This window comes from Crotalus tigris, unplaced genomic scaffold (assembly GCF_016545835.1).
Source record: "Crotalus tigris isolate CLP2741 ecotype Arizona unplaced genomic scaffold, ASM1654583v1 scf7180000023830.6690815, whole genome shotgun sequence".
NCBI lineage: Eukaryota > Metazoa > Chordata > Lepidosauria > Squamata > Viperidae > Crotalus > Crotalus tigris.
This window is the reverse complement of record NW_024100214.1, coordinates 3,383,891-3,404,231: the sequence shown is the minus strand read 5'-3', so window position 1 is coordinate 3,404,231 and position 20,341 is coordinate 3,383,891. Positions and strand designations below refer to the sequence as shown.

At 36.3% G+C, this 20,341-nt stretch overlaps 1 protein-coding gene across 4 annotated transcripts in view; it reads left to right on the top strand.

Annotated features, from left to right (window-relative positions):
* The window catches only part of MYO1B (myosin IB), a 128,138-nt gene that overhangs the window by 92,678 nt on the left and 15,119 nt on the right, over nt 1–20,341 (top strand). For 2 of the 4 annotated variants that reach the window (XM_039321967.1, XM_039321968.1), the window contains exons 11-23: nt 712–830; nt 1,049–1,135; nt 1,313–1,378; nt 4,197–4,301; nt 6,060–6,122; nt 7,925–8,125; nt 8,931–9,157; nt 12,053–12,253; nt 14,134–14,227; nt 14,998–15,147; nt 15,902–15,970; nt 17,834–17,920; nt 18,207–18,293. In XM_039321967.1, the coding sequence (XP_039177901.1) occupies nt 712–830; nt 1,049–1,135; nt 1,313–1,378; nt 4,197–4,301; nt 6,060–6,122; nt 7,925–8,125; nt 8,931–9,157; nt 12,053–12,253; nt 14,134–14,227; nt 14,998–15,147; nt 15,902–15,970; nt 17,834–17,920; nt 18,207–18,293 (1,556 nt within the window). The remainder of the gene's footprint in view (nt 1–711; nt 831–1,048; nt 1,136–1,312; nt 1,379–4,196; nt 4,302–6,059; nt 6,123–7,924; nt 8,126–8,930; nt 9,158–12,052; nt 12,254–14,133; nt 14,228–14,997; nt 15,148–15,901; nt 15,971–17,833; nt 17,921–18,206; nt 18,294–20,341) is intronic. The other 2 variants (XM_039321971.1, XM_039321970.1) reach the window with 1 other exon arrangement.

Below are 20,341 nucleotides of genomic sequence, written 5' to 3'. Positions count from 1 at the left end.
TACTGTACTTTATGCACTCAAGAATGAAAGAAAAATAGATTGGACAGAAAAACAAAAGCCAGATAACATTGTAGTCATAGAGTTTGAATTTAATAATAATGTCTTAAAATGGAATAAGGGATGGAATGAAACATTCGGATTAGACTCTTTCAGATCCTTGGGGGTTTTAATTTGCATCTTCTCCTCTATCCAGAAGTGCTGGGATGAAGCAACAATAAATTTAGCATGTTTGTTAAAAATATAGCATTCAATTTTCACTCAGAAGTATTTTCATCCTTGGTAGGTAGAAAGTAGCTAAAGTAGGTCATTTTTGTATTTAAAAAAGCTACAGATAATTTTAGATGACATGGCAGATATTTAAAAATACATTTTAGAAAGGAAATCAGTAAAAACTACACTTGTGTGCAAAGCCAAGCATCCCTTGTCAAATTGTATGTTTCAGTGAATCACTAGGTAAACAGAAGGCAACACACCCTCTACAGTGGTATAAAGTTAAATACAACATCATTCTGCAAATTTGAATGCATGCTTACTATTTCTATGCAGTTGTTTGCAGAGTCAAAATAAGGAAATAAAGAATAAGAGAGGTGAAGCTGTTTTGCCTAGCCAGTTGCTAGAAGAAAGTACTATTCAAGTGAATAAATATTTTTTCTCTCTTGGAAATGCAATAAAACTATGTATGCTTCAAGTTATGATTCTTCTTTTCCACAGAGCTTAAAGAAATATGCGAGTTGACAGGCATTGATCAGTCAGTTCTGGAAAGAGCTTTTAGCTTCCGCACTGTTGAAGCCAAACAGGAGAAAGTATCTACAACTTTAAATGTAGCTCAGGTAATGCCAGATGCTTATAATAGTAAGTTCTTTTTTTTTTTTTTCAGTAACAGATACTGCAAAAAAGACTTGGGCTAGCATTTTTTAAAAGACTTTCTCCAAAGCACATTTGCAGACCATGAGTGGCTATTGATTCTTGTCACCTTATGCTGTGCCAATACCAGAAAACATTTTAATCAAGCTTAAATGTTTTTGATTCTTTTTTCTTTTTTAATTAGGCCTATTATGCTCGGGATGCTCTGGCAAAGAATCTTTACAGCAGACTGTTTTGTTGGCTTGTTACCAGAATCAATGAAAGCATTAAGGTATGGTTCATCAAATTGCAATAAAATTGCAATGATAGCAGATAAAATGAATGATCATTTATTTTTGCATATAGGCAATATGTATATCACGTGATACTTTTAAAAAACTTACAGTACTTTTTATTTATCTGTCTTACTGCCATCTATTATTAAACATGAAAATATTTTTTTTCACAGGCACAGTCCAAAGTAAGAAAGAAAGTAATGGGAGTTTTGGACATATATGGCTTTGAAATTTTTGAGGTATTTTCTTTACTTCAAACTAATTAGCTAGCAAAATATATAATTATTTACTTATTTATCCCCCCCCCATCTTTAAAAAAGGTTTTAAAATCAGCATATAAGGTCAGGAATTAATTAACATAAGGGAAAAAGTCTCAGTAAATCATGACTGGTTAAACTGTTTGGGATGAAACACACTAAATTTTGACCAGATATACATTCAGATTAAATTTTTAAAAATTGGCAAACAAAAATGTTGCTACTAGCAAACTTAAGGCATATATTGACGCTCATTTGCATTATAAGTCATTCCCCCTTGGTTGTATTTACTTCTTTATTGGATGAGGTGAAAGAGAGAATACTGCCAAGACATTGTGAAATAGCCAAATAATTAGTTGGCAAATTGTTTAATTTTTTTAATTGAAGGATCATTTCTCTTCAATAATTCCTCAGGTAAGTTTAGATATCTGTTGCATGCATCATGTTTGCTTAGAAGCCACTCCTGGATAAACCTTTGTATACATAAGGATCATGTGACTTCTGTGACTGAAAAAGTTATCTATGTATTCAAAACAGATTATACTTGTTGTAATAAGGTTAAAGGGTAAATCTAAGATAGTTGCTGAGAGCATGCTAAATACAGAACTATAATGATTTTCCAATTAGTACAATGCATTCAGAAAGTATTCAGACCCCCTTTACTCTGGTCAATTTTGTTATGCTGCAGCCTGATTCTACAGTTGTTAGAATTCATTTGTTTCTCATTAATCTACACTCAGTACCCCATAATGACAAAGTGAAAAGAAAATTTTAGAAATGTCTGTAAATTTATTTTTTAAAAAAACCTGAAATATCACATTGGCGTTAAGTATTCAGACCCTTTACTCAGTACTTTGTTGAAGCACCTTTGGCAGCAATTACAGCCTCAAGTCTTTTGGGGTATGATGCAACAAGCTTTGCACACCTAAAGTGGGGGATTTTCTGCCATTCTTCCTCGCAAATCCTCTCACGCTCAGTCAGGTTGGATGGCTATGGTCAGCAGACAGACATTTTCAGGTCCCTCCAAAGATGTTCAATAGGATTCAAGTCGGGCTCTGGCTGGGACACTCTAGGATATTCACAGAGTTGACCCTAAGCACTCCTGTGTTGTCTTGGCTGTGTGCTTAGGCTCATTGTCATGTTGGAATGTGAACCTTCGGCCAAGTCTGAGGTCCTGAGCACTGTGGAAAAGGTTTTCATTGAGGATATCCCTGTATTTTGCTCCATTCAGCTTTCCCTCAACTCTGACCAGTCTCTGCTGCTGAAAAACACCCCCACAGCATGATGCTGCCACCACCATGCTTCACTGTTGGGATGGTATTGGGCAGGCGATGAGCGGTGCCAGTTTTCCTCCAGACACAACATTTAGAATTGAGGCCAAACAGTTCAATCTTGGTTTCATCAGATCAGAGAATCTTGTTCCTCACTGAGAGTCCTTCAGGTGCACAGGGAGAGCTCAACAGCGTCAGATTTGAGGACCAATCATAAGTCTCCTCATTCAGCACCATTGTAACTACAAAAGGTTGTTGAACGAGTAGTTGCCAAGCGAGGATTACCTGTACATGTGCAATATGTTGTAAAGGGCTCTTTTTTTCTTTTTTAAATCTTGAATAAGACGAAGCATTAGATATGAACTGTCAATTTTATAATTGCTTCACTTAGTGATGGAAATTCTAGTTCCAATTTCCATCATAACTCAAGGACTACCTGTAGCTTTCTCTTAAAATTAAGGAAATATTTAGCTTGAAGAAACAATGTACCTTGCTATTCTTGGTAGGGTGATGATAATTTAATTAGATTCACTGCAGGTTCTTTATGTTAGAAATAATTAGTTTTAGTTATGTGGATGTTTTCATGTTCCTTTAAAAAAAAAACATTGGCGGTTCCTTGCTGAATGCTATTACTATTTAGAGTTGCAGGGTTATATGATTCTTAATCAATTCACTTTACATCCATTTTATTTAAATGAAAGCAGTGGAAAAATCCTATGATACTTATATATAATACTTTACCCTGAATAGAGAATGCATTATTAATATATTATTAATATAGGGATCCATATTTTTCAGATCTATCCATCTTCTTTGGAAGATAAATGTATGCTTCAGTTTTCTTTTTTGTGACAGTTTTTCCAATTGTGCTTCTAACTTAGAAAGTTGAAAATTACTATCTATGAACTATGTTTTTTTTTATTAAAAATTTTTATAAATTTTTACAGAAAAACAAAATAACAATACAAAAAACAACATATACAAAAGAAAAAAACTAAACACGACATAACAAAATTCCCCTTCCCCAACCCCCCCCCCCCTAAAAAAACCCCACCCCCTTCAACTGTGTTAACAGTTGAATTTACATAGCCATAGCTGCCATTTGGAGGAACAGCAATTCTTTGCTTAATAATGAAAATCTTCTACTGTCTTTTTATATGATTGTAAAGACTTGGTCTTGTCATTGTATTTGGAGATTGTGTGTGCGGAAAAATCTGTATAGTATGTCCCCTGCTGTGTTTTTTGCTGCTTTTGCAGTGTGTTACTTGTGCTGGTCTTAAGAGATATTGGTTTCTTGAGACAAGTTAAAAAAAAAAACCTCTTAAATCTTAAGTTGTGTTTGTTAACCAGTACCAAAAACAAAGTGATTATCTGTGTAACTGAAACCCATTAGGCAATATTCAGAATAAATTGATATGATATGATTATCATGAGATAATAAATTGTAAAATTGGCTTGCAGGCTGTAAGTCTTTTGATTTATAACTCTTCCAAGTGTGATTAATGACACTTTTTTCTTTTATTGGATAGGATAACAGTTTTGAACAGTTTATTATTAACTACTGCAATGAGAAACTGCAGCAGATCTTCATTGAGCTTACTCTAAAGGAGGAGCAAGAAGAATATATACGAGAGGTAATAAATTTGTTTCCTGTGTAACTTCTCAGTCCTACCATAACCAGCTTCCTCTATTTGTCTTTATTAACTTCTGGAAAAGTTCTTCCTTTCCAATCTTGTAAGATTTGAAATTATTCCCTTATACTGACAGCTGTTAATGAATCATAAGGGTTACCTCTGAAACCAAATTAATGATCCAAAAGGCACAAATGAAAATTGTAAGGGTTGGCAAAAGGTTTGTTGAAGTTCAAGAAGTAGCAAAGCATTAGATTATACTGGAAGCATAAATGGGAACATCCAGGATATTGCACAGGTAATATAAAATGTGTTTTGGTGATGCTTGGTATTACACAGGATTTGATTGATGACATTACAAAAATTAGTACTACCAACTGTAATCTATTACATTCTGATAGAGTCATTTAAATTGAGCATCTGTCCTCTTGAAGATGAAGGTTAAAGGCAGACAAATCTCAGGGATTTGTGAGGTGAAACAGTCATTTCCTTAGAAACACTCTCAAGATGTGCAAAGTGTTTATTGACCTAAGGCTTTGCACTGAAGGAATTTGGATCTGTTTCAATTAAGTGCATGGGAAATTGACACAGATTGAGGAATGGAATGGAAAACACATCTGGCAGTTATTCAATAATACTCAGTTTGGTTTAGCAGCATTAGCATTTTCCACATTTGTAACAAATATAAAACTCCCATCTGAGGCTTCTGAGACTCCAAAAGAATAATTGTGATTGGGAGAGAGAGGATGCAAAAACAACACCCAAAAAACCTCTCTCTTTCCCTTTTTTGAAACATACACACTTTTATCAGAAGATTTAAAATAATTTTAATTGCCACTTTTTTTCAGAAAGAATATAAAAATAGAGGTTTATCTAATGATAGCAACTGCTTTCTTTACATTGTCTTTTGTTGTGAACCCTTTAATTTCATATAATCTAAAAATTAAAGAGCATTAGCACCTAATGCTAATAAGGAAAAAGTACATTGAAATGCCCTTACAATCTTAACTTGCAGCAGTAGTTTCCTTAGGATTTAGAAAAACTGGGTATTCTAGGCCATGACAATTTACTAAAACGTGCTTGAATTAAGGCAAACAGTGGATTTTTGAAAGAAAGAGCAGATATTGCTGCTTTTCTTCCTGTACCTAAAAGAATTCTACTACATGATTAACTATTGAGAAGAGAATATAAGGCAGTCATAGCATCCCTCCGCAGTTTTAGAATTTCTGTTTTAGTAAATTAAACTGTCTGGATTTATAATCCAGAAAATAGTTTGTCTTCTATGGCTATTTAAGTAAGGTTTATGTGTTGTCAGCTTTAAATATCTTACTACCTTATATACTTTATTTTACTTAAATCATGTCATATCCCTTGATGGGTATTGCATAACAGTGACATATTCCAGGCTGGAGAGCATGGAATAAGAAAGGGAAGCATATTGAACAAAGACCTATGCAATTATTTTTAGATTAGTTCAAGAGTATTCTTTAAGAATACTCAGGGAGTATAGTACTAAGCTAATTTTAATGTTTTTCAGAGTCTTGAATTGCATAAGAAAAAAATAAACATAATGGTGGAGAACCACTCAGTTACAGATGTCCAATAATTTTTGTTATATACATTTTGACTAAGTGTTAGCTTTTGGTTATGTTAGTTCTATTGAACTTGGTAGAGCTGTGCATAGTTGGGGAACCTATATATTTGTGGTTAAAAATTATCTGGCCATATTTTTTTCTCAGCTTTTCAACCTTATTTTTATAGGGTATTGAATGGACTCACATTGAATACTTCAACAATGCTATAATTTGTGATCTTATAGAGAATGTAAGTCTTCCATGCAAAATTCTTTTGAATTGATTTGTTGTTTATTGTATCTGTGTTTAATTTTTTTCTTTTTATCAAAAATTCAGCTGGCAGTGAATGATATCGCTCATATACTACCGTTTGCGCTTTTATTTACTTTGATACACAAAAAGTAGAAAGGAAAGAAATACAGGAAGGGAAAAAAGAAAACTTATATCAGAGGTATAGATAGTTTTTAAGCAAGGCATTAAACCTTGATCCATTAAGTAATGTATTTTGTCTTGCAACATATATATCTCTACTGAACTTTTTTTAGAAGAACAAATCACACTAGCCTAGTTCATTTCTCACACAGCTATAAAATTACTTGTCTGGGCTGTATGTTGTCAAGCCTAGTCTTTGTGGTTTGGGTTATAGATTATGTAACTTAATAAGTTATAGGAATCGGCTAATTATGACTTTTTCAATAAATCATGTTTTGCATATTGTCTGTGAATATCTGTGGGATGAGAATCTTGTAGAGGATTTGTCTATGTAAATTTGCAGTCATCCAGGTCATGGTTGTCAACCAAAGATGCTTTTTAAAGAGGCAATTGGACTTCCTTGTTTTTCTTAGAAGACATATCGCTTCTCATCTCAAGAACTGAAGAAGCTTCTTGGATGAGAAGCAAAAAGTCTTCAAGGAAAAATAAGAAAGTCCAGTTGCCTCTTGAAAAAGCACCTTTGGGAGGATTTATGAATATGTAGTAAGATATGGCCATAAAAAACATTGTGTGGTCTTTTGGAGAAACCAATATTTGGATAATATCATTTTATATCAAATAAGGTAAAAATATATTGTTCCAGGCAGAACTCTCCTATTTTCTATACCAGAGTATAACAAAAAAAGGGGAGGTTAATAATTCATTCTTTAAAAAAGACTCTAAGACCGCATGAGTAATGGAGCAATTCAAATGCTGTCTGTTTCATGCTATGTCACTTCAGTGAGTATTCTGTGTTTTGCATGTCTTCATTTTTCAAGAGTCATGATAAATTGTGATCATTGTCATACCATCTGAATTTCTTACTTGTGTTGTGTTCCCATGTTTTCCTAAAACCATTATCTGTAATTTTTCGTTAAAGATATACAAGGGAACCCCAACCAGGAAACAACTGCATCTGAATCTGTCCTATCCATGTCCTTGTTTCTTATACATATTATACAGTACATGTTCTCGGAATCTCTTGAGAATTTGCAGAACACGGGTCCTCAGCCGATTCATTAACTGTGAATCAGCTTTTAAATCAGCTTCAACCAGTGGAAAGTTTTTTTTGTCTTGATAGTCAGATAGAATGATTCATATTGGAATCAGTGTTGTTGTTATTGCATATCCTTTATTTAAATTGCTATGTGACAGTAATGTATGGCTTTTTTTTACTAAGCTATGATCCATCTTTATGATGGTACATCTATCTTCAGAAGAATGGGGAAAGATAGACGTTCACATCCTGGGAAAGTAGATAGAAAACCTCTTAGAAGGCTTGAACAGGAAGGTCCAAATCTTAATATTTCAGTTTCATCTATGCTGTATGTTTTTTACAGCAATTATTAATTTGTATTCTGGTGAATAATATTTAGAAATATTATTTCTGCTCGTTATATTCTGTTCATAGTTTGCTTGATGCTTGTTTACGTGATCTAAATCAGTAGATTAAAAAATTGGGTTTATTGAAATCTGATTCACTTTTTTTCATTGTAGTGCAGTCAAGTATAAATACTTCTTAAAGCATATGATAGAATATTTATGTCCTAATAATAAATGAACTGTTACATTACCCAACAGAACCAGAATGGAATAATAGCTATGCTAGATGAAGAATGTCTGCGGCCAGGGGCTGTTACTGATGAAACCTTCTTAGAAAAATTGAATCAGGTCTGTGCTACTCACCAACACTTTGAAAGCCGGATGAGCAAATGTTCACGTTTCTTGAACGATACTTCCCTCCCACACAGTTGCTTCAGAATTCAACATTATGCTGGCAAGGTAAGGTATTCCAATAACCTTGAATATTTGAAAACATGTTTGCTTTTGACTTTCTCCCACCCACCCCCATCAAAAAGATAAAGGTTTAAATCCCATGAAATATTACCCCAATAGGATTGACCTTCCCCATTTGCTTCAGCAGAAGGGTATGTTGCGGACTCCATTGGTCCAAGAATTACAGCTGGTGGGGTCCAGGAGGAGAGCCTTTTGTGCTGTGGCCCCCGCCCTATGGAACATTATGCCCCTCAAGATGAGATCCACTTGTCCTTCTGAAAGGGCCCCAAAACCAGGTTCTGCCAATTGGCCTGGGAGTCTTCCACCCTGAAGGTGGTTGGTGGAATAAGATGAAGATCTCACTTCCACCCTATTTTTGTTTGGGTTCCTGGTTTTTGTTAACTTTTAATGCTTTATATTCTTGTTTTATGATATTGTAAGCCTCTCAAAATCACTTGACCATGAGATGGGTGGCATATAAATTTAATAAATAAATAAAAGTAGGGTAGACTGAGAGATACAGCTTGCATTGATGAGTTGCCTTTGGTGGTTTTCATTCCAATAGTTCCATAAATATTATAGCAATTTCAGACCTAAAGCGAGATGTACAATTTCACATCCTTTCTCTTTGCTTAGAGTAGAAACTTCGGAACTACAATAAGGCCTCAAAGTAATGGAATGTTATTATAGTTAAGGTTGACTATACAAAGATAATCATTCAGATAATGTGATCAATTTGTTCTTGGTGTGTTTTTCCCCCTCCCAGAATTGATTACCTTTGCTTATTTAGATTCTTGGTTTACTGTTTTAGGTGATGTATCAGGTAGAAGGGTTTGTTGACAAGAATAATGACCTGCTTTACCGTGATCTGTCCCAAGCTATGTGGAAGGCCAACCACTCCCTCATTAAAGCACTATTTCCAGAAGGAAACCCTGTCAAGATTAATTTAAAGAGGCCACCAACAGCAGGTTCCCAGTTCAAAGCTTCTGTGGCAACATTGATGAGGAACTTGCAAACAAAAAATCCCAATTACATCAGGTAAAGTTCAGGAAATGAAGTAAATTGTGCTTGCAACAGTGGTAATCTTTAATTCATACTCCAAAGGACAGCATGAAAGAGAGTGATTTATTTATATCAGCTGAATATAATTTAGTTGGAAAAGAAGTATTTTTTTAATGAATTGACTTTTATATGTCCCACTTTTAAATTACAAAAAGACTCTTGTGAATGTTCATAGTATCTCGACTGAGTGGATATGATTGTGCTTTATATGATCTTTTTTTCCCCAAAGATGAAGGGGAAAATCTCACCATAGAGCAGTGTTTCCCAAACTTGACAATTTTAAGGCATGTGGACTTCAACTCCCAGAATTCCACAGCCAGCAACGCTGGCTGTGGAATTCTGGGAGTTGAAGTCCACATGCCTTAAAATTGTCAAGTTTGGGAAACACTGCCATAGAGTAATGGTTCTTATTGCCCTATATGTATAAAATTACTGCAACCATAATTGATAGTTTGCTATAATCAGATTTTTTTTTGTTGTGCTGTAATTGTTACTTCTTTTTGTGCTGAAGGTTTTACTTTATGGTCATCTGTGGCATCAGTATTTTACTATGGAATTGTTTCCATGGTAGTTCTAATTCAGCTAATAAGACAGTAGGACTTATCCATTTAAAAATGACATTTATTAACACTGACTCAAACTAAACAGAACAATCATGGATTCTTTTGAATGTTGAACACATCTATAACCTAATATATCAGATTGGGTCTCCCATCACATTGAACCATGCTTTGTTGATAGTAGTTTGTTGAATAACCCAAAATTCGCTAACTTCATACATTACATTTAACCAGAAATCAGGGCTGGGCCAACCAAGAGCCACGTGTGCTTTTAAAAACACTTATATTATAGTTTCTAGAATGTCCCAGGATTGTGCAGCTAAAATTCAATAGTAACTTGCCAAAAGATTTAAATACAACTGATATTTTTTTTAAAAAAAAGTTAGCCCTGCCCACACAGGAGTGTTATGTCCTTAACCTACTCCTGTCTCTAAGATTGCTGAAAACTGTATTATCACAGAAGTGTAGCCTAGCCAAAGAAAAATTGCCTGTGTGAGACATAAAATCTTTTGTGTAGTGTTGCTGCTGTGTCTTAAATGTGACATATATATATTTCCAAGAGCTAGGAGTGAAATCAGAAGTGACTAATAAGGTTTTCCAAGAACTTTATGTTTTCATTTGAGAATTCTCTCCTTCCAATTCTTACTTAATATGACATTTTTCTAACTGCCCATGTGCTCAGAATGTGGCTGTCCATAGATTTTAATTTCTTCAGATTAAGCAATTTTATTAGGAGTTTATAAATCATCGTCTTGTTAAAGGAAGTTATAGCTCAACTTGGGAAAAACCAAAAACCACCAACTAAATACCACTGTTCTTCCAAAATATGGAACATTGTAATCTTGGAAAAATACATTGAGCTTAAAATGATGAATCTCCTCAGTAAAAAAAAAAAAAAAAAAAAGCTTCCTTGGCCGCTATAGTCTTTCCCTGGATATGAAAAAGCAGAATATTATAACTTTAGGAAATTATTCTTATGGAATACCGTATATTGGAATACATTTTAGAGAGAATAACAAGTTGCTAATAATAGTGATCAAGGAAATGTGCTTTCATCCAGTGCTTTTTTTTCTAAAAAAAAAAAAAAAAGTGCCAGAACTCACACACGTCATACAACCCACCTTGCCTACCCTACAAGGTTCCATCCAAAAAAGGTGCTGGAACTCTGTTCTGGGCGTTCTATGAGAAAAAAAGCCCTGCTTTCATCTATATCTTCCCTAATGGAGGACGTAAAATCTTGTATAACATATTTTAGAATACATTATATAGAATTTTGTATGTTGCAGTATACAAATTCATGAAAGTTGTACATTTATTTGTGCAATTCACTGAGCTTGATCTAGATATAATCGAGATTTCCATGGAAAGTTGATGTTTCTGCAGAGACTCTCATTGGCATAGGGAGAATGTACAGTATATGGCAGGTTTTTTCTTTCAGGTCTCTCTAGCTCCTTAGAGGATTACACTTTCTAGGTGATGAAGAGGAAGTAGAGCACATGCATTTTTCATCCCCCTCCCCTTGTCAGAGAATGCTCCCTGCATCAAGGGACAAACTCTACTTCTAAGATAAAATAAATGAATAAACTGTAAATAATCTTTCTTTGATTGTAAAACAGTTTTACATACAACAGTTTTAGATAACTTTTATCCAGTCTCCATCCTTCCATTTTTGGGGAAGGTTATTGAAAGGTGGTTGGCATTGAGCTGCAGAGAGCCCTGGATGAAACAGATCATCTGAACCCTTTTCAGTCAGGATTCAGGCTGGGGTTCAGTACCAAGGTGGCATTGGTTCTCTTGTGAGTGAACTCTGGAGAATTCAGGAAGGCTGATCCTCCTGGATCTCTCAGCAGCTTTTGATACCATCAGTCATGGTCAGGTTCAGGAGCTGGGAGTGGGAGGCACTGTTTTATGGTGGCTTTCCCCTTTTTCTGTGGTCAGTTTCAGTTGGGAGGGGAGATGATGGTCTCTAGGCCCCTGCAGTGTGGGATCCCTCAGGGTTCAGGTCTCTCTCCTTTCCTCTTTAACATTTACATGAAACTGCTGGGTGAGATCATTTGCCAGTAATGTGGTACAATAGCAACAGTAGGATGATGTTACCTAGTTATACACATCTCCACCCCAGTCAGGCAAGTGATGCAATCACCATGCTGACTGGGCGCCTGGAGGCCATAGGATGGGGAGAAGTCAATTTCAACTCAACATTTTGAATAAATTAAAAATAAAATAAATAAACATTTCTAAGAAAATTGGTGGGAGTAATAGATTTCTGTTCTATGTACTGCACTTTTTCAGCAAACTCTTTGATTTGCAGATGTATTAAACCTAATGACCAAAAAGCAGCACACATCTTCAGTGATGCTCTTGTGTGCCATCAAGTTCGATATTTGGGTCTGCTGGAAAATGTCCGAGTCAGAAGGGCAGGATATGCATTCCGTCAAACCTATGAGCCTTGCCTAGAAAGATACAAAATGCTTTGCAAAGAGACATGGCCACAATGGAGAGGCCCTGTGAGGTAAGAATGACTAGAAATACATGCATCCTGATACAGACATAACATGGATTGCTTAGCTCTGGTTAAACAGTTCAGATTGAGCTACAACACTGCGTATTCCTTCTGGTTTGACAGTTCAGAAAGTATCTGAAACTATGATCTGAGTATTGCTGGCTTAAAGATAGAGAAAACCATTCAATCAGGGTTATGTTCAGCAGAGAGTAGATCAGTATGAGCAAAGAAAGCAAAATAATACATTCCAAGCTACAATCCACAACCATGATTAAGGATTTTGCAGCATTTTCCTTCCATTGACCTAGTGAAACCAAAGGAGTGCCTCCCACTCCCAGTGCGTCTTGTCATATAGTCATGCTGAACACATGAACACAGAAATGTTTTCGGTCAACGCTAGATCCCTCAGTTAAGAAATGGTGGTAAGCACCATCCCATAGAGGTGGACTGGACATTGGAAACTTTTATCTCTATTTGCACATGGGTGTGGAAAGTGTGGCAAGAAGGACATGTAAAAATGCTCTAGTCTAAGAGAATTATGTTTTCATTTTTATATTACATTTTTTTTAATATTGGGGAGGGTTTTCCTCACCTTTCCTAATGTTTTGTGTAATTGTTGGTATCCTTTCAGTGTTAATTGTACTTTATAACTGTATTCAGTGGTACTTTATATATATTAGCCTGCTCTAAAATATATATTTCAATAGAATATAAACAGATATTTTGAATAAACATGGTAGCACTTAGCCTACCTTTGTTAACCACACGGTTCGATCTGGTTAGTGCTTGGGTGAGAGACTAGCTGGGAAAAAAAAAAATCCTGGACTACCAAGAAAACCATATGTCTAAAAAATCTAACTCTCAGTCATTATCACCAGAATGTCTATTCAGTGGCTACCATTTTCATAGTTGGACAGTTTTCTAAAACCTTGAGATGTAAACATTTTTGGCTAATTTTTAAAAAGTGTTTATATAGCAAAGCTATCTTTTCATAAAGTGCTGGATAATATTGTCTTTTCCCAAAAGTAAAACCTACCCCGAAAATAAGCCTAGCTTGATTTTTGGGGGTGGGCCTAATATAAGCCATACCCCAAAAATAAGCTCTAAAAATCAAGCTAGAGCGAGGGTGGGGGTGTTGAGCTCCCCACACGCCCCACACCCACTTACTGTATTTTTCCGTCTATAAGATGCACCCTTGTATAAGATGCTCTGGCAGGCGAGTTTCTCTGCGCCGATCAGCTGTTCGGCAGAGCGCCGAACAGCTGAGCCAGCAAATCCGGAAGTTCGGCTGGCCGATAATCTTGCCCCTCCCCCCTCCTTTTAGTGGCAAGCCCACAGGGGCTTGACACCTGCACCAGGCGGCATGGCAACCCACACAGGCATGCCTTGGGCTGCGGAGGTTACCATTATTTTTCCGTGTATAAAATGCTGCACTTGTATAAGACGCACCTGATTTTTGAACAGGGTGTTTGGAGGAAAAAAATAACATCTTATACATGGAAAAATACGGTACCTTGCAGCCATGCCTCTCCTCACCAGCCCACTTCTTCAGCGGCATCCCCAGGCCTGCATTTTGCAGTCAGGCCTTTCCGGAAGGCCTCTGCAGCTGACAACCGAGCTATGGATTCAATCCATAGCTCGGTTCTGCAAGGCCTCTGCAGCCGAAAACTGCAGAGGCCTTGCAGAAAGACCTTTGACTGCAAAAATGCAGGGTGGAGCTTCATTCTCAGCTGCAGAATGAAGTTGCTCCTTTGGCTGCAAAAGAAATGGGCTGGCTGTGCGGGGCTGTTGCCAGAGGTGAGTGGAAAAGACATTCCCCCCAAATTTAACATATGAAAGAAAGACTTTTTCACAAAGATGTTTTGTATTTTTGTTTGTTTGCCTTTTAGAATCGGTGTAGAGGTCCTTTTTAATAAGCTGGAAGTCCCTGAAGAAGAATACTCTTTGGGTAGATCAAAAATATTCATCCGCAATCCAAGAACCGTACGTGAAGTAATATTCCTCACTTTACACAAATTATTTGAATACAGGTCTATCCTCTATTTTATTTCAGTTAGGATACTAGAGTTTTAATTTGATTGAAGCAATGAAGGGCAAAATTAATTAGCTTGGGAGGGGGAACCAAGATGATGGTTAATGAAGCAGCATTATTTTTACCGTTGTAGCATAAAAATATATGCTTTAATGTTCCTCAAAACTTTATGAACTCCAGACAAGAATAAAGAGATGTATGGACAGACAGAGACACACACACACACACACACACACACACACACACACACACACACACACACACACACACACAGAGGATGATAATAATCTTACCAGGTTGGACTGCAGATGGAGACAATCATTTTAATATTTTCTGCAGACTCCTTGAAAACCATATCAGATAAAAACTAGCACATCGGAAGGTGAATTGCATCCTAGCTTGTCCTATAAGGATAATCATCTGTAATAATAATAATAATAAAAATTAAATGTGATTCCCTCCATCTGAAGACTGAAATTGTGACATTCTCTTTGCTTCTTCCATAAACCAGGTCTAAAATAGATCAAACTAAAAAAAATGCATAAATTCTAAAAGTCAACTGTTGAGTTTCATAATTGAACCAAAGGAATTAGTACATCAAGACTTGGTATTTTAGACAACATACCAATCTAAATTTCTTTAGAGAACAAGGTACTTTTATTGTAAATATGTATTGATTTTTATTTTTATGTTCCTTTTTTCTTTCCCCAAATCTGCACAGCTTTTCAAATTAGAAGACCTAAGAAAACAACGTCTTGAGGATTTGGCTACCTTAATCCAAAAAATTTACAGGGGCTGGAAGTGCCGCACGTATTTCCTTCTCATGAAAAAAAGTCAGATTGTGATTTCCGCCTGGTATAGAAAATATGCGGTAAGATAGGATTTTATTTGTTGGGTTCTGTTTCTGTCTCTTCAGGATGACTAATTTAAAAAAGAAATGCTAACATCATGTCCAATTAATTAAAAAAATAATGGAAAGTTAAAATGCACATTAGTTTGGATACTCTGATTTGGATTTTGATAGATTAAGGCATTGTTATAATTTAAAAATGATAAGGCAGTTGCTTAAGTAATAGCTCACTGTAGATTTTTCTCTTGGTTATAAATAACACTTTGAATTTAATTGGAAAACTAAACAAGTTTCTTGGTTATGTCTTATTGCTAGGAAGTATGTTTGGGAAACAGCAGCTTTTAAGCTTGTAAACAGAAAGGTTGAAATAATGGGGAAAAATCAGTGTTCTCTCACTGCAGCTACAACAAAACCATTGTTAATTAAAAACTTGGATTACATGCCTCTTATTTAGTTATTAATCATGCTAATTATTGACCATAATTTAATTATTTGCACTTGATTCATGGTCATGGTTAAAGTGGTATAGGGCTATTTTTGCAGAGGTATGCTTCTAGAAGCAACTGTATTTAGAAGCAGGCATTCTCAAGGATAGTCCCATAAAATATATATCACAATAAAACCATTGAAGGGATCGTGTGTTGCAGTGTACTCTGTAGACTTTCGTAGATAGCATAGAAACTGAATGAAAATGTGTGCAGTTTATTTAGTAACACAGTATTTTAAAACTCAACATGTTTCTATATGCACATACTTTATTTTTTTTTTAATACAGCAACAAAAGAAGTACCAGCAGATCAAGCGCTCTGCCATCATTGTACAGTCTTACATCAGAGGATGGAAAGTGAGTTTAGAGAATGGCTTCAGTAGACTTTCTTTTCTTCCACTGTATGAGTTCAATAGAGGATTTTGAGTGAGTTACCCCAGTGTCAAAGAATCACCATGCATGGGCTGATGTAGCTCTGAGCTGTATTTCTTACCATAGTGCATTCTTCAAATTAATGCCAGAGAAATCTAGTGTAAAAAATCTGGATTTTTTTTTTGTAGCATGAACATTTGCTTAAAAGAAAAAAATTAAATTTAGTGTGTTAAGCTCAGCTAGAACTGGGTTTTAAAATGTATACTAGCCACCCCAAAACTTGCCAAAACATTTTTATTTGCTCCTAAATGAATGCGTCAGGCCCAAAACCAAGAATGAAACATGGCGAATCTTCCAAGCTGAATTCATTGTTTCACATCTATAAACAAAATCTTGCCAGACTGGAGATTCTACTATCTGCATTTACAATATACTCTGTGAATGATTAGGGAGGGACTGTCTTCACCCTCTTTCTCTCATACATAATATCTGGCTGAGTTGCCTCTTCCTGTTACTTTCTGGGAATCCACCTCCTTACTATATTCCATGATTGCCATGGCTATTTGGTCTTTAAAAGAGAAAAAGTACATCTCCTGGCTACAAAAAGATTTCTATGGAGATTCTCAGTCATCCAGGTCATGGTAATCCCAGAGGTGCTTTTTCAAAAGGCAACTGGACTTTCTTGTTTTTCCTATCACTTTAGAAACCTAAAATTATGTTACTGGAGACCTTAGGGCATAATATCAACCAGTTATATTTTATCAGAAACCGAAACATTTATTTTTCTGTAAGATACTCTCCCACTACCTCCCCTATCCTGAGTTAAATAAATAAATAAGAATACCAATTTGGTCTAAAGTGCTGGACTAGGAACAGAAAAACCTGGATTGTAGTCCTTCCTCAGACACAGAAACCAAATAGGTACCTTTGGGTATGTCCCTTTGTGTCACATTAGGAAGATGACACGGACAATCCATCTGTAGAAATGGCGCCAAGAAAACTCTAGGAACATGTTCAGGCAGTTTCTAGGAGTCAAGCCTGACTTGAAGGCAGCACCCCTCACTTCCCAAAAGTAATTAATACTGCCATTAGACACATTGCCCTCTTAGTACATTTCCATTGTCAATTCAGCTTCTTGGGTCAAATGGTTGATTTGCAAATAGGCAACCAGTGGCAGGGTTGTAGAAATGCAACTAGGCCATGTCAATTTTAATTCTTGCCTCAATGGTTAAATAACTATCACAGCCCATCCAGCTTTTTGTGCCAAAAGAATCTTAAGTGCGAAACTAATCAAATAAAAGGGAATGTGGTTGGAATTATGCTTAAAATAACCTGCTCCCCCTCTTTTTTTCCATTTTCATTTAAAGGTTTGGTATAATCTACTTATTGTTTTTAAAACATGAGTAGTTGTGGTTTAAAATTCCATGTCAGCAGTAGAATTCAATGAGTCTGGAAAAGCTAGTTTAGGCACTAGTCCTACTCAAGTACCAGTAATATCTTATAGGCAACAAAAGCTATCTCCTCCCCCCCCCCCAGCTCTAGTTTTACAAATTTTGAAAGTTTTTAATATTTTTAACCTTGCATGCTGGGGCACTAAGCAGAATTGCACAGTCATAGGCTTTATTAAAATAGTGATGAAGCCTTTATAACCCTTTAGAGCAGACATGTCAAACTCGTGATGTCACATGACGTCGCGCAACGTATCGGGACGGTTTTGCCATTGCTGGCAATGGGGTGGGTGCGGCTTCCGCGTGACGCGTCTGGCCTGTGGGCCAGCAGTTTGACACCTTGCTCACTCCAGATTTTTTTGTGCAACTGGGTTTTTCAATGCTAACTTTTGCTTCACAGGCTCGAAAGCTGCTTCGTGAACTGAAGCACCAGAAACGCTGTGAAGAAGCTGTTACAACCATTGCAGCCTATTGGCACGGAGCTCAGGTAAGAAAAAGCTGACAGATCTTTGTTTCCCAGTCACCTCATGGTACAAAAGTTGTCTAGATAGACCATAGAAATGTTTTTCCAGCTGCTTAATTTATCACATTTGGATCTGACCTCTTTTGCGGCTGTACTTTTAAACAAATTTCAGTCTAGCTGGTAAAGGTTCTACGTTGATTCAGTATGAAATCTTTTCGTCTTTCTCTTTCACTTCCTCATTCCATTGGAAATTGAAGCAAGCCTTTTCTCTCTCAGAATGTTCTGTAATTCATTTTCAAATACATCACAGGCGCGAAGGGAACTGAGGCGGCTGAAGGAGGAGGCTAGGAATAAACTTGCTATTGCAGTTATTTGGGCTTACTGGCTTGGATTAAAGGTACTACATGCAAGTGTCATGTGCCCCTCCCTTCCTTACCCAAATTGCCTACCCGTTAATTAGTAAAAAGGATTCATAATCATTTTTACTAAGTTATTACACCTGAGCACCTGATTGCTAGTAACCTCTATTCTAACCTTCTCCCAGCTTAACTTGAAAATCATCCCTACTAAAAAATATTCCAAGCATGCCATTTTCTAGATAGGACTAATTGCTTGTTTATTAAGCCAGAAAATGATTAGACTAGTGGCTCTAAAATGTATTTTACTAAACTGAAATGTTTCAAATAATGTTTAGGGGAGTGCTCATGCAATAATATTTGTATAGGTTCCTAAACTAAGGCTCTATTACAAAATGTAACTGCATTAATTAATTTCATAATGTCCCTATATTCTAAGTGCATCTTAATATCTAAGAAACAGGTTTTTTTTTTCAACCCACACAAAATACTGTGATATAATTTTATTATTACATGTATATTTTTTATTGGAGAATATGACCAAGAGCTATGTGGCATGTGAGCCAGGAATCCTACCAATCCCAATTAAAGAGCCAGTTCAGGACTTTGCAACTTAGTGTATGAAGTTGTGTGTTGTGTTCCGGGTTCGGATATTATGGTTGAAATCATCCCCAGTGTGGCCAACAATTTGCTGTTACTGGTTGCCACAGCATTTAGCTTTTTTTCAAATTTCATACACCTCAGCTCATATCTTAAGGATTGTCTGCAACTGCCCTTTTATCAAGTTGAAACCAAAATGTAGAATTAGTGACAAAATGTGGTCAGTTAAATTCCTGTGAGCATTACATATTTCACAGCAGGAAGGTTTCCCCCTTTTCCCCCACTCTCTATGTGATGACCATTGAAAGTCAAACAATATAATATGGAAAGTGTTCTTACATGTGGAGAAATTGCATGGTTTGTGCTCAAATTTGAGGGAAGTGCATAGGAAATGATGGCAGAGCTGATCATAGTAAATTGTTGCTTTTAGCAAGAATACCGTGGAAAGATTGCATGTTGGTATTGGAGGATGGAGAACTTTAGATGCTATCGTTTGGTTAAACACGTTAGACCTCACATGGTCGCTTAACAACCACAGTTGGGAGAGCTCAAAATTGCAGTCATTGAGTGAGGCAATCATATGCATACCTTGCTTAATGACTGTTATGAATTACAACCCAAATTCCAGGCTCAGTTGTGGTCATAACTTGAGGACAACTTGAATAGGTATGATTTAGTAGTACAGAATAAGGCTCTACGAAGCTTCAAAGGATTGTTTTGCTTTGATGAAGCCTTCTCCTCCAGTACTACCAAGGGCTACTAGACTAGGCAGTTTCCACAAATGCTGTGAGATTCCACATGGTATGTGCTGAAGTGGTTGGCATGAATTGTCTTTGGCATGTATTGAAAGCCTTATTGAATGGGTGGCCTATGGATTCACTGAGCATCACAGGCAAATACTGCAGTTCATGCCTATGCCAGCTAACTTAGAGCCTCTTCTGGACCAGTAGCCCTTGCACTCTTCAAAAACTCTGATCAGTACTATAAAAAAGGTGAGCATCACCTCCTCTGGAAGTTGACTTTTTAGTGATTGGTACGGAACCAGACATGTGTGCTAGAATTATTCAACCATGAAAAACTTCGGCTACCACTAGGAAAGAATGCTGAGAAGCATTGGGTACCTTCTTTTTTAGTGAACAAATCACATTACTTCCAGAGCTCAATGTACTGGCTGCATCAATGTATATCCACCTTTCTTCACACAGCACTAATAGAAATTGATGTTCGATATAAAGTACTATTTCTATTGAACCAAAGAAGCAATACTAATGGAAGTTAAAGCTATCTGCATCCTGATAATTTGCTGCAGGTATTATTTAGTGTAACACTTTGCTTTATTTGAGAGTTCAGTGGCAACACATAGCATTAGGATTTCATTGAGTTAGAGAATTATAAAGAGAGATTTATTTCACACGCATGGTTGTGCTGATTGGATGATTAAACTGAAATATTTGAGCATTTCTCATCTGAAGTAAAGGAAGTCTATGGA